The following is a 15,503-nucleotide window of genomic DNA, read 5'->3' on the forward strand; positions in this document are numbered from 1 at the left end:
CGAAAGTGGGTTATGTGTAGAGATGAAGATGATTTGGGTCTATACACGAGAGTCTCAAATAATGCATATAGCCAGAGACAACAGAAAACTTTTAAAAAGATGGCAAGAGGGCTTTCGCCACCATCATTATTGCATGTACAGATTGAATGATGACATCAATTTTAGAAGATGCTTTGTACAAATAAAATGTATATTTCAAACACACCAAGGAGCAAAGTTGTGTAATTACAGTTAAGATAGTGTCTAGCACATTGCCAACACTCTGGTGAAGTACAATAATAGAAGTACATTGCCCAATATGCTTGTTTTTACATAAGGACTAAAATATCATCCCGTGTTAAATTTGTCTCCAAGCTTCGATGTTATTAGTGATGCTGTGAGTAGACTCTAAACCTCCGACACTTTAAAACTTTGCCATGGCTGATGCAGAGTATTTTATAATGTGTATGGACTCATTAATAGTCAAGAGCTAGAAAGAATGGTCATTGTTGTAAGATCCTGACTTAGAATCTATCTTTGTAAGATTTCATAACTAGTAAAAAGGTTGTATTCCTAGTGTGTATAAAAGTTATGCAGTAATTAAAATTTTAAGCGAAAATAGCATAGATTTATAGGCTAATAGAAGATGGAGAAACATATAGACACATACATTTGTATTTTTCTTTTTTCTTTTAGAAAGACAGGGAGAGAGAGAGAGGGAGGGAGGGAGGGAGGGGGAGAGAGAGAGAGAGAGAGAGAGAGAGAGAGAGAGAGAGAGAGAGAGAGAGAGAGAGAGAGAGAAGTTAAGAAATAGAGTAAGTGGCAGAAAAGTAGACAGTATTTAACCCAAGCTAGCCTCAAACTGACAACCCATCTTGGATTTTTTTTAGTGTTTGGATAACAGGTGTAAGTCACCGAGAATAGCTCCTGTTTTGCTTTGTAAGTAATCTTTCTGACCACAGACTGTTAAAAACCTATTGCTTAATTCTAGGGAACCTACTAGTTTAAGATTTTAAACAAACAGAGCTGTGATGAATAGAACAAAGCTTATTTTGGTTAACGCCTCATGCTTTTTTTTTCTTATTTTTTCCTTTCATTGGATATTTTCTTTATTTACATTTCAAATGTGATCCCTTGTCCAAGTCTCTCCTCTGGAAATCCCCATCCAATCCCTTCTCTCCATGTCCCAATGAGGGTACTTTGTCACCCACCCACCCACCCACCCACACCCATCTTCCTGACCTGGCACTCCATTACACAGGGGCATCGAACCCCCACAGACCCAAAGCCTCCCACTGATTCCGAGAAGGTCATCCTCTGTCACATATTCTGTAGGAGCCCTGGGTCCATCTATGTGTATTCTTTGTTGGTAGTCCAGTCCTCGGGAGTTCCAGGGGTCTGGCCTGTTGACACTGTTGCTTCTCCCGTGGGCTTGCAAACCCTCTGAGCTCCTCCAGTTCCTTCTCCAACTTATCAATACTGGACCTTGCTCTCAGTCCAGTGGATGGCTGTGAGCATACGCCTCTATTTGTCAGGCTCTGGCAGAGCCTCTCAGGAGACAGCTAAATCAGGCTCCCATCAGCATCAAAATTCCATCTTAATTCTGCATTGAGTTAGAAAGAGCAATTCTCAAATTCATTTGGAAGAACAAAAAAATCCAGGATAGCAAAAACTTTTCTCAACAATCAAAAACCTTCTAGGGGAGTCACCATCCCTGACATCAAGCTGTACTACAGAGCAATAAAATTACATGGTATTGGTACAGTGGTAGGAAGGTAGATCAATGGAATAGAAGTGAATACCCAGAAATAAATCCACACACATATGGTCACTTGGTGTTTGACAAAGAAGCTAAAGCTATCCCATGGATAAAAGACATCAGTTTCAACAAATAGTGCTGGTTCAAGTGGCAGTCAACTTGTAGAAGAATGCAAATTGACCCATAATTATCTCCTTGGACAAAGCTCAAGTCCAAGTGGATCACAGACCTCTACATAAAACCATATACACTGAATCTAATAGAAGAGAGAGTGGGGAAAACAGTTGGGCACAGGGGAAATTTTCCTGAACAGAACACCAATGGCTTATGCTCAAAGATCAATAATCAACAAATGGGTCTTCACAAAATTGCAAAGCTTCTGTAAGTATTTGTCAATAGAACAAAACAGCAGCCAACAGATTGGAAAAAAGATCGTTAACAACCCTAAATCTGATTGAGGGCAAATATCAAATATATACAAAGAACTCAAGAGGATAGACTCCAGAGAACCAAATAACCCTGTTAAAAATGGGATCTAAACAGAGAATTCTCAACTGAGGAAACTCGAATGGCACAGAAGCATCTAAGAAATGTTTAACATCTTTAGTCATTAGGGAGATGCAAATTAAAACAACCCTGAGATTCTGCCTCACACTAGTCAGAATGGCAGAAATTAAAATTTCAGGTGTCAGCAAATGCTGGCAAGGATGTGGAGAAAGAGGAACAGTCCTCCATTGCTGGTGGGATTGCAAGCTGGTAAATGAACTCTGAAAATCAGTCTGGCCAGTTCTCAGAAAAATGGACATAGTACTAACTGAGGACACAGCTATACTTCCGGGGTTATACTCAGAAAATGCTCCAACATGGAATAAGGACACATGCTCCACTATGTTCATAGCAGCCACATTTATAATAACCAGAAGCTGGAAACAAGATAGATGTCCCTCAACAGAGTAATGTATACAGAAAATGTGATATATTTACACAATGGAATACTGCTCAGCTATTAAAAACAATGAATTCATGAAATTCTTAGGCAAATGTATGGAACGTGACAATAGCATCCTGAATAAGGTAATCTAATCACAAAGAACACATGTGTTATTCACTCAATGAGAAGTAGATTTTAGCCTAAGAGTTTGGAATACGCAAGATACAATTCACAGACCCTATGAAGCTCAAGAAGGAAGACCAAAGTATGGATTCAATGGTTTATCGAAGGGGCAAAAATACAAGAGGAAATATGAAAACAAAGTGTGAAGCAGAGACTGAAGGAAAGGCCATCGAGAGACTGCCCTACTTGGGAATCCATCCCATATACAGTGGCCAAACCTGGATGCTATTACAGATGCTAGGATGTGCTTGATGAAGGTGAATGCCTCATAAGAACAAGTAAATTTTCTAACAATCATCCTCCTGAGGTTACAGCCTAATAATTCACACACACACACACACACACAAAATTTCCAGTGATATCAAAATATAAGAAAATCTAGTATGTGCTCTAGAAGAAAAAAATGTCAGAAAATATCACAGAAATTTCTATGGTTATCTTGGAATTAATTTATTGAATAAAGCTCAATTGTTTTACTTGTCATTAATGATATTATTAGCACATATACAGATACAATTATCATTTTATGATGATTATGTACAAGAAAGGAATAAATCAAGTCTATTAAAAGCATACAAATATACTCAAAGACAAGAGGTTAACAAAATATTTGAAGAAATTATTTATAGTGGTGATCGAATGAAGACATTAATTTATAAGTATAATTTTTGTTTAATCAAAATATATTTTGTCCTATAAAAGAATAAATGTCTTAGGGAAGATACCAACTCCCCTATCTTCTTTCACTGAACTTATTTCCATGTGTTAATTCCATGCAAATTAATTTTATGTCTCCAATGCTGATAAAGAGAACATCAAAATGAATTACATCAAGATCTATTAACTCAATCTTATTCATTCACAGATGAATTATTTTAAGTGTTTTGTAAATGACAATATCATGAATGTTTTAGGTCCCTGGTCAACGCAGGCTATTGAGGAATATACTGTACTTGTATGTGCAAGATCCAGTACTTAACTGGATATTTATATTTCATATTTTAGGGTAATATGAAAATTCTACTCATTGGCAGTAAACTTTCTTAAATAACTACAGTTTGATATGGTTCTTATCGTATGTTGAGTCAATGTAGTCTTCCCATAAGCTTATACAACTGTATGCAAGAAGTTAGAAGTGTTGTGAGGTTAAGAATCATGGGGCATTTGGTATACGACAATCTAGCATTGATGAAGGAACACTGGAATCCTTGACCTCTATGTTGCCCTACTCTTCACAGGCAATACAAAATGCCTTGACTCATCATCTGACCCTTTTGTTGGCCAGAATGGGACTTTTTTTTAATATTTAAAAGTTTATTATTTGAGAATTTTCTTTATGTACACAATGTATTTGATCTTATCTGTTCCCTCTTCATTATTCCAACTTTTCTCAGAGCTTACCCAACATATCTCCCAAACTCATGTCTGTATTTTCAGAGCTATTGAGTCTAATTAGTAATTCACATACGTGCCTCGATGTAAGTTACCCACTGGAGTAGAGACAACCTATCAGGGGTACGACTCTCCCTTTCCTAGACAATATTGACTTCCAGTAGATTTGAAGTAGGAAATAGGGTTGGATGCCCTCTCTTCAACTAGTGTGTGGTCTTATTGATAAGGAATGTAGGCCTACAACAGGGAGAGATATGAAACCATCTAAGGTTGCATGACAGTCTGGGCTCAGAGATTTTCTTGGTATGATTGTAGACAAACCATTCTCATTTCTAATGGTTATGTTTCCAAATCTCTAACAAAAGCATGAATTATTTATCTTGTATTCTACAGGAATTAATGAGCTGGGAAAAACAGGTTTGCAGAAACTACAGAATTGTGAAAACATATGAAGTTATAATGATGTTGAACACAACCACTACCTATCAAAATCTATGCATCTGAAAGTGACTCACAGAACTGAAGAATTACAAGCATCTAGAGAAGGGGTCAAAATATACACTTTTGCTACTTTGGCTTGTCAGGAAGGGAAGAGAAAAACATGTTCTGAATTATTCTTGCTTACCTACAATTAAAATTACAATGAATCATACTCTACTCATCAGGCACCATTAATTTCAGAGAATATGCCTTTGTATATTTTTAAAATTTCTATCCAAGTGATTTTCTTCTAGCATTCATTAACGTTTGCAATAAAATAATACATTAATATATTGGAATTCAGCAGAATGACTGGGTTAAGAAACATAAAATTAATTATTCATGTCACCATTAGTCTAAAAATGCAAAGTGGTTATCAGGAACATATATAATTATAAGTAACACCGTTGTTTTTTTTTTAAATAATGAAGCCATAGTAAAGGTTAATTAATATTTTTAATAAAAATAAAATTTTGTTCTTTGGAGTTACAAAATGTATTTTATTAACTCTAAATATTTTTCGTGGAAATATCCATATACTCTGCTTTTATTTTTCAAACAAATAGTTTTCATTTTTCATGTGTACCTCCAAAGCTTCCAGGAAGTAATAGCATTATCAAATATATTAAACCTTTTTTCTCACTTGGACACAAATTGGGTTGTTTTTTTTTTTAATAAGAACTTGCATGAGTTTCAAGTATCAGTGACAGATGTGACATACAACCTATTCCTAATGCTTGTAACTCAAAAGTATCTTTCCTTGAATAGGTGTACTGACTTCACCCAGAAAAGTTCACCCTAGAACCTGAGAGTCCCCCACCCCCAACACTCTGTCTACAGTGAGTGAGGAAGTCCCTAACACATTCTGTCTATACTGAATGAGAGTGCTCCCAGACACTGTCTACACTGAGTAATTCTGTCTCTATATCTATTTTCCAGTTGTTTGGGATACATCTATTGACTAAAATCAAAAGGAACACACCAAAACTCAGAATCTCTTGAAGCATTGCTTTTCCTACTTTGTCAAAATTGTTTTGAAATAAAATGATGAAAACTTGTTGATTCTAAAGACCAAGTCATGACACTACAACCAACTTCAGCTACATATATGCTGAATGAAATACAAAATTTAATATTTTGTGGAAGTATTATTCTCTTGTAAGGTCATTTTGTATATGTAAAAAAGTAACACAGTATAGTAGTTTATATACTGAAATAAATGTTTCTAAGACACAAAAAGAGATACTCTCACTAATTACAACAAAGTAACAGGTATACATAGGAACTCTTAGAGATAAGTGGGATGTGTGGCTGTCCTATTGAAAGGACACCTGTAACATATATGCTTTGTTAAATAATGAGGAGCAGAACTAATTAAACACATGGAGACTAGAGTCAATTAAAACTAAAATCTGAGAAGAGCTCCGAAGAGTCCTAGTGACTCACTTATTACAGAGAGGCCACAACGCCAAAAATGTAGAAAAGCTAATTAGTCTATCATATCACAGGACACTGTGGAACGAGGACACTTCTTGTGTTGAGAGTAAAGCCCAATTTCTGATTTGATATGCTATTCCTATTATACTATATTTTCTCTAGGAAAAAATTACTAAGGTTTATAATTATCTGGTCTGTATATAGTATACAGAATAATATGGAAGGGAAGAACAGAAAATATCAATGATATGTTACAAGTAATATTCTGGGGCTGTGGAGAAATCATGATATCGATCTTAGCCCAAAAGCTCAAAATAAACAAGTTACAATTCACCAAGCTCAAGAAGAAGGAGGACTTAAGTGAGGTTGCTTTGGTTCTTATTAAGAAAGGGAACAAAATAGTCACAGGAGCAACAAGGGAGACAATGCATGGAGCAGAGACTGAAGTAAAGGCCACCCAGAGACAGCCCTATCTGGGGATTCATCCTATAAACAGTCAACACACCCTGACACTACTATGGACAAGAAGTGAATACCAAAAGGAGCATACCATGGTTGTCTCTGGAGGGGCTCTGCCAGAGCCTTACAAATACAGAGACAGATGCTAACAACCAACTATTGGACTGGGCATGGGGTACCCAATGGAGGAACTAGAGGATGTTCCAGAAGAGCTGAAGGGATTGATAGCCCCATGGGAAGAACAATTATTTCAGCCACCCAGACACCCCAAGACTCCCAGGGACTGAACCATCAACCAAGGGGCACACATGGTTCTAGCCAAAAAATGTGGCAGAGAAAGGCCTTGTTGGGCATCAATAGGAGGAATGGTCCTTGGTCAGGTAAAGACTCAACAGAGGCTCGAACAAAGGGAAGGGGAGGCGGGGGAGGGAGTGTGTTGGGTGGAGAAGCATATCTGTGGAGGCAGGGGGAAGGAGGAAAGGAGGGGTTGGAGGTCTTAAGGAGGGGGATATCGGGAAAGGTTTTGCCATTGGCAATGTAAATGAAGACAATATTTAATAAAAATAAATTTAAAAAGTTATTTCAACATATGATTTTTGTTATATACAAGCAGATATTAACAAATTACATTATAATAATGATTGCCATTTTTTTAAATACATGCAAGTTTTTCTGGAAATTTTGGCTAGTTATTTAATTAACAATGATACAGGCTTAATAAGAAAAATGCTGAACTACCTCAAACTGTCTTAAGAGAAACATTTCCAAATCTGAATAATATACTTGAATCCTCTTTTTGTAACAACTTTATGCAAAGGGAATATTTTATAAATCATTTTACATTTAAATTTTCCTATTTCAGATTTGTGTTGGCAAGTTGATATCTCATCAGCTGAACAGCACAAAGTTCCTAATAATATAAAATAAAGACTATCCAAGAACTTGAGCAAGCATGAATCGGTCTACAGTCACACGTCTTTATCAAAGTAGCTAAGTGCTATATAATCAATAATAGCATAAATCTGAATGCCAAACAGATAATCAACAAAATAATGTTCCTCCTAGTAAATATTCCTACAAAAATAATATTGTGAGGATAGCAAACAGTCTGTCCATGTAGGCAGTTATCAGTAATTAGCAAATGTTTATTGGAGTGTATCCTATGAGGCAGCCCACTTTACCTAATGGCCAGATGCAAATGAAAAAGAAAACCCAAATGAGATACATAAAATTGTGTGAATACCATTATAAAATATACATTATAGCATTTAACCACATTCATAAATTTATATTTCAAGTTTTGGTCAGTTTTCTTCTTCACCAGGTTAAGTGCCCATTTTTTCTCTTTCTTATTAATGTGCTATAATTCCAATGTATTGAAAGTAAAAATCAGAACATGTTTTTTTCTTTTCCTTTGAAACATATCTTCCTGAAATGATAAAAGAGTACTGACACAAATAGAAGCTGCTTCCTAGAATTTTCATTCCAAATATGATAATCTGTTTCAAATAATTGATCCAAAAGCAGATTTTAAAATGTTTGCTGTCATTTGTTAACCTGTTTGAAATACAGTTTTCTAGGTAAGTAAGGATCACCTATTTGACAAATCTTTATGTAATGCCTATTGAAGATTTTCATTATTGGAAGCAAAATGAAACCACCAATTTTGAATCATGAAAAATAAAACAATTCTGAAAGAATTTACAAGTGATTATATGCAAAACCTTCACATTACATTGAGGACCTCATATCATTTAATAGCATCTCAATAGCATCAATAACACTTAATTAGTCTTCATCAATTTTTCTACTTTAATTTCAATGGCTAATTTCCTAGAGTATCATTTATGCAATCAATAAGTATTTTTCCTCTTTATTTTTTTAGATATTTTATTTACATTTCAAATGTTATCCTCTTTCCTTTTTTCCCCTTGGAAAACCCCCTATCCTATCCTTCCTCCCCCTGCTCACTAAACCACCTACTCCCTTTCCTGCCAATGTCCTACACTGGGGCATCGAGCCTTCACAGGACCAAGGGCCTCTCCTCTCATTGATGTCTAACAAGGCCATCATCTGCTACATATGCAGCTGGAGCCATGGGTCCCTCCATGTGTACTCTTTTTTTTTAGATGTAATGAACATATTTATTCACATAGAAAATTGCACAATAGAGAAGAACCATGCTGTCCTGGTGACTTTCTATGATGCTGGCTCATTTCTGGGGTAAATTTCCTTTCATCTCGTCAAGTGCACACTACCTCACAGACTGATGATGATTTCAGAGCAATGTAAACTGGCCACTTCCATGCATGAGAGTTGGGAACTACTGGAATGTTTTCCAATTGCCAGGCCTGTAATTGTTACTAGGGCAAAGAAGCCTCTGAGATGAGGTGCTCATTCTGTTCAGGAAATAATTTCCTGAGTTTGTCCATGTGTACTCTTTAGTTGGTGGTTTAGTCCCTGGGAGCTCTGGGTGTTCTGTTTGGTTGATACTGTTGTTCCTCCTGTGGGGCTGCAAACCCCTCCAGCTCCTTGGGTCCTTTCTCTAGCTCCTTCATTAGGGACCCTATGCTTAATCCAGAGGATGGCTATGAGCATCCGCTTCTGCATTTGTCAGGCACTGGCAGAGTTTCACAAAGACCCAACAAAGAAAGAGAACTTAAGACCAATTTCCCTTATGAATATCGATGCAAAAATACACAATAAAATTCTCGCAAACCAAATCCAAGAACACATCAAAACGATCATCCATCATGATCAAGATGGCTTCATCCTAGGGATGCAAGCATGGTTAAATATTTAATGAAAATCCATCAATGTAATCCACTATATAAACAAACTCAAAGAAAAAAATCACATGATCATTTCACTAGATGCTAAGAAGGCATTTGACAAAATCCAACACCCCTTCATGATAAAAGTCTTGGAAAGCTCAGGAATTCAAGGCCTATAGAAAAATATAGTAAAAGCAGTATATATCAAACTATTAGCCAAAATCAAACTAAATGGAGAGAATCTTGAAGCAATCCCACTAAAATCAGGGACTAGACAAGGCTGCCCCACACTATCCCTACCTGTTCAATATAGTACTTGAAGTCCTAGCCAGAGCAATTAGAAAACAAAAGAAGATCAACGAAATACAAATTGGAATGGAAGAAGTCAAAATATTACTATATGCAGATGTATACTTAAAATGTATACTTAAAATACTCAAAAATTCCACCAGAGAGCTTCTAAACCTGATAAACAACTTCAGCAAAGTGGCTAGATATAAAATTAACTCAAACAAATCAGTGGCCTTCCTCTACTCAAAGGATAAACAGGCTGAGAAAGAAATTAGGGAAACAACACCTTTTACAATACTCACAAATAATATAAAATACTTTGATTTGACTCTAAGTGAAAGATCTGTATGACAAGAACTTCAAGTCTCTGAAGAAAGAAATCAAAGATCTCAGAAGATAGAAAGATCTCTCATGTTCATGGATTGGTAGGATTAATATAGTAAAAATGGCCACCTTGCTGAAAGCAATCTACAGATTCAATAAGTATTTTACCACTAAATTTATAAATTTCTACAGTATACCAATGCCACTTACAAGTCTATTTTTCAAAATTTGCAGTCATAAAATTTAATAACTAACTCAAAATAAATTCTATGTGTGATTAATTACATATCATACAAAATATATTGACTTCAGACAATTTAAGTAATATACTTTACATCTTCACCATCAGACAATCCAATGAACATTTTTCTCACAAAAAGAAAATAGACCCATCATTCACCATAAAATCCAAACTGTGAAACTCTTTTATGTTGATGAATTGCTACTGAAATGCACAAAACATTTTAAATATGCCAGTATTTTTCTTGTTTGCTAAGCTTAAAAATTAATGTTTTTGCATAATTAGCAAATCTATGTTCACCAGTAGTTCTAAACCAAGGTGATTAAATTAAGGTTGCCTCTAACCAACACAGAGCCTCTTCCTTCCTTCCTTCCTTCCTTCCTTCCTTCCTTCCTTCCTTCCTTCCTTCCTTCCTCCTTCCCTCCTTCCTACCTTCCTTCCTTCCTTCCTTCCTCCTTCCCTCCTTCCTACCTTCCTTCCTTCCTTCCTTCCTTCCTTCCTTCCTTCCTTCCTTCCTACCTACCTTCCTTCCATCCTTCCTTCCTTCCTTCCTTCCTTCCTTTCTTCCTTCCTCCTTCCCTCCTTCCTACCTTCCCTCCTTCCTACCTTCCTTCCCTCCTTCCCTCCTTCCTACCTTCCTTCCTTCCTTCATTCCATTCTTTCTTTCTTTCTTTCTTTCTTTCTTTCTTTCTTTCTTTCTTTCTTTCTTTCTTTCTTTCTTTCTTTCTTTCTCTCTCTCTCTCTCTCTCTCTCTCTCTCTCTCTCTCTCTGTCTCTCTTTCTTTTTTATTTTTATTTTTGGTCTGCAGAATTCTCAACAACAGCATGCCCACATCTCATATTCATACAAGATGGGACGCATACAATTTCCAAGAAAGATAAGCACGCAAGATTAGAAACAAAATTCTTCTTAGAAAAGACACTTACATAGTAAAGGCCACTTTTGTGATTACAAATCCAAAAGAAAATGATGCATGCATGTGCTCACCTGGCTGATTGGTTCCTTTGTGGGAGGCTTTCCTCTTCTAGCTGTGCTGGTAGCCAGGGTTGTGGTGGTCTCCATGATTGAGGTGGACATCTCAGACTGCATGGCAGTGGCTGTCGACTCAGTTGTCATAGAGGAAGGCACTTCACCGACCAGCCTCACATTCCCGACTATGGCGATGTTGGCATCATTCTCTGCTGCCATATTCAGAACTTTCAAGCCATTGTAGTAAAGCCCAGAGAGCTGGCCCTGGAAGGGCTGGCCCTGCTCTTTCCCGCCAATTATTATGGTTGCTTGGCTATTGAAGATTGTGAGCTGACGCCCTGTAAAAATAATATTACATACATGCAAAAATGTTGATTGTGAACTCTACATTCTACAAAGGATGATAAAACAGATTTTTCATGGGGTGGATAATGAGAGCAATAAACTATAAGAGAGGCATTTGACTCATAATTCATTGCTTAGAAATGAGGTGTCCATGAAATGCATAATTACTGGCAAATACTTATAAATTGTCAACATATTATAAATGTAGTACTTTTGCTAAAAGACCAATCAAACATATATACTACAAATCAGTTTTTAGTGGATCCCATCTTTCTTTGCCTCAGAACTTATTATTGGTCTCTCAAATTTAAATTGCTGGATTTAAAAAGTATAATATTTCAATTATTTCAAATATTTGTTATCCTAAAATAACCTCTGAAATAAACTAACATGTAGGAGCTATTGTCTAATTTTAAATTTTATTGCAAAAATCTCATAATTCACATAATGCCCATACAACTCTGCATGCTATTCTTTAGAAATGTTTATATTTTGGAAGGTAATAATCCATTTTTGCTTCAATTATTTTAGTTTTCCGGCAATCACACTGAAAGGAAATGAATGGTTTACACTGAGCTTGTCAGAGACAAAAAATGTTTCAAAAATATTTTTCTGATTGGCTTTCAGCAAGTCTATCAAAACAGAATAAAATAAAATGAAAAAGAAATAGCTTCAAATGTAAAAAGCGGCTTCAGGAATGAAACACAAACCAATGGAGAGATCATGGCACATTTCCATCAAACAATCTTAGCAACAGTACCATTATCATCAGATGGAGACTCCAGGATGAGCAGGGTTCCCTCTGCTCATAAAGCATGCACACGACTTTAAGTTCAGTTTTAATTAGGGGTTGTTCCCAAATGTTCTCAGAAGCTTGCAAACGTTAAAGGGACTTCATTTTGATTGGCAATCCATATTGCCCACTATTTAAGATTCCTAGAGTTTAAACAAATATTTTTTTCAGGACCGTGATAAAGATATCCGAACTACACATATTTTAGTTAATAATTTAGAGGTTGGACCATGGATATACTCTATAAATGATTTATCATTTTTGGTTAATGCTTGCTCTGAGTACCTTCATAGATTGAGTTAGTGGATTATATTTAACAGTCCCTTTAACCTTAAGTTAACTGGGTAAGATTATTAAACCGTTGGTACTTCTAAAAATGTATAAAATTATTATACAAGGTACGCAAATATCGCTATCTACATTTTACTGTTTTAAATTTGTTTTTAATTTAGTTTTACGGAAATTTATTTTTTATGTTTATTAGTGTTACAATGAAGTACTACTTGGTTATGTTCAAATTATTTTTTATTTGAAGTTTTAATCAATGTTTTTACCTTTGTCGAGTAGCCATTCATCAACTACTCGACCAAGTCGATATGGAATTCGCTGTCTAGCAATCGCCAGGCGCTCGTTATCATTGTTTCCTTTAAAGTTTAAAGAGACATTTCATTGGTTAAAATCTGTAAGGTCAAAGGTTAAAAGTTAATACTTAAAGCTTGAGCTATACAGTTGCCACATGATTTTTTGAAATTTGGAATTTTAAAAAGTTCTACCTAGAACATTTCATGTTTCAGACTTGTCATTCATTCATTTATTTTATTTTAGCAAACAAAATTATTCCTATGTTAATTGAAAATTAGAAATCTGCATTTGAGCTAGGTTATTATACTTATGTTATAGACAGACCCGAACAACCAATTTAAACAGCATATAATAGCTTTACAAAAAAAAAAAAATGACCCTTGACCTCAGGGTTTGGCCTTTTTGATGTTTCTTATTATCTAGTTAAACATGTTCAGCTACAACAGGTTTAAGTTTTCAAAATACATTCAACCTCTTATTCCAGATTAGTAATTTATGAACACCAAACTTAACACCATCTTTGACACACTGAAGCAGCTCAAATAGGCCTAGCATACTTTATTTCCTATTAAGACAACATATTTGCTTATTCATTTCATTTAAGAAAACCACAAAGTCCAAACAGTTCTTGTGCATTCCATCAAAGTCTGTTTGTCAATCACTGGTACATCATAAGAGAGTACATCTGAGTTAGGAAAGGCTTTGACAAAAGTGACTTTTATATGAATGTCCTTCAGTTTCATTTAAAGCTTAGCACACTGAAGCAAGAATATAGCTTTAGAAAAAAATTATATTTAAGTCTTTGTGTACACAAATGCCTACTCACTATTAAGTTCTTCTCTTTTCTTAAGTGTAAGAGCTTAATGTACAAATGAAGTTGTAAACAATGGCTCTTAGCCACATATCTGAACTAAATGCAAGTCTTGCTTCTCTCAATAGAAAACATTGTTACAAACCCTGTTCATATTGACCTTGAATCAAGCTTGCAAATAGATGTTTTTCTTGATCTCAAAAGTACTTAGTCTAGCCTACTGTCAGTTCTCAGTACTGTGTATTGAAAGACAAGGTTTGTTTTATTTTATGAAAATTATGTGGAATAGAATTTGGAGCTGAGACATTTGGTCAAGAGCTTGAGTGAAAATTAATTGTTAAAAAATCTTTAAATTACATTGTTAACCTATATAGAAAAGCCTGAAGTATTTTGCTAGTGAAGAAAATAGATATGTCCTTCCCTCAGAATTATAATTATTTATAAGGGGCTTTCATGTTTTATGCTAATGTTGTGGTGTATTATACTTACCATAATAAGCTTATCCTAATGTACCTCACATGCACAGGAAGAAAGATGATTAGAACATCAATGTATCATTCAAATGTCTATGATCCAAAATATTTCACAAATTTATATACAACTTAAAATGTAAACAAAGTTGAACTAAATGTATATTTAATGAAAACACTGGGCTGTATTTGGATAATGTAATCATGTAAATGTTGTAAAGTTATTTTCACAATGTAAATGTATTCTTGATATACTAATAATCTTTTTAAAAATTATATAATAGAGCAAAACTTCCAACTTTAAGTGCTCAGTTTGTGTTCTTCTTTATGTGCCTGCATATATGTATATTTTAGAAATAAGCAAAATCTTAATATTTCCTGTTGCAGTGCAATGCAATTGTTAATGTGAAATTGTGTAATGATTGTGGTTTTACATGACTAAATTGCAAAGGTAACTACAAAATAGTTTTTTCAAACATATATTCTTTTCTATGTGGACTCTTTATTAGCCTATATTCATTGCAGTCTTCAGTGCATAACTTCCCTCACAAATTAATGATTCCATGTTTCTTTATGGTAGAGATTATCCATTGTCCTAGATAATCCATATGTCCTCAGACATTATCCCAAACCACCTAGTTACTAGGACTGTCCTTAACAGCCTCATGCATCTCTCTGCAATAAATCCAACTGACTCACTAGTTAATCACACCATGAGAAAACTTAACCTTTGCCATTAGGACAAAATCTTCACACTTTAATGACGTATCTGTGTACTGTCAAGTCTGTTACTATTCCCATTGCTTTGTCTCTGCTCAATCTCATGATCATCTCTTGTTTGTCTCATCTGAGCTGTGTGACGTTTCCTTCAATTCTTCTAAATCTCTCTGTTCTTCCTTCTGGGCTTTATGGTCTATAGAATTTCTAGGTATAAGCTAAATCTACTGAAAGTATGTATTGCCTGTTAATGTAGTAGCATTTGTCATTCAAGAATCATAAAGCAGGGTTGGTGGTGTAGCTCAGTTGTACAGTGCCTGTCAGCATGTGCCTGATCCTATATTCCAGCATAACACTCAAATACAAACACACACACACACATACACACACACACACACACACACACACATGACTCATAAAGTAGATGCTAATGCTAACAAATTCTATACATGGGTTAGCATTTATTAGTCCATTCTTATTTAATTGACATTGAAATAAGAATAGGAAAATAAAGGCCTGAAATAAAATATTTTATTCTTTATCCAATATCTAGTCTCTGGTGTGTC

General features: G+C 35.2%; 1 protein-coding gene across 31 annotated transcripts in view; it reads right to left on the reverse strand.

Annotated features, from left to right (window-relative positions):
• Nrxn1 (neurexin 1) overlaps positions 1–15,503 on the reverse strand; it is a 1,158,653-nt gene that overhangs the window by 113,641 nt on the left and 1,029,509 nt on the right. For 19 of the 31 annotated variants that reach the window (XM_052186611.1, XM_052186609.1, XM_052186607.1 and 16 more), the window contains 2 exons: positions 12,912–13,001; positions 11,238–11,557 (listed from right to left, as the gene is read on the reverse strand). In XM_052186611.1, coding sequence (XP_052042571.1) covers positions 11,238–11,557; positions 12,912–13,001 — 410 coding nt within the window. The remainder of the gene's footprint in view (positions 1–11,237; positions 11,558–12,911; positions 13,002–15,503) is intronic. The other 12 variants (XM_052186621.1, XM_052186620.1, XM_052186618.1 and 9 more) reach the window with 1 other exon arrangement.

Source organism: Apodemus sylvaticus, chromosome 6 (assembly GCF_947179515.1).
Source record: "Apodemus sylvaticus chromosome 6, mApoSyl1.1, whole genome shotgun sequence".
Lineage (NCBI taxonomy): Eukaryota > Metazoa > Chordata > Mammalia > Rodentia > Muridae > Apodemus > Apodemus sylvaticus.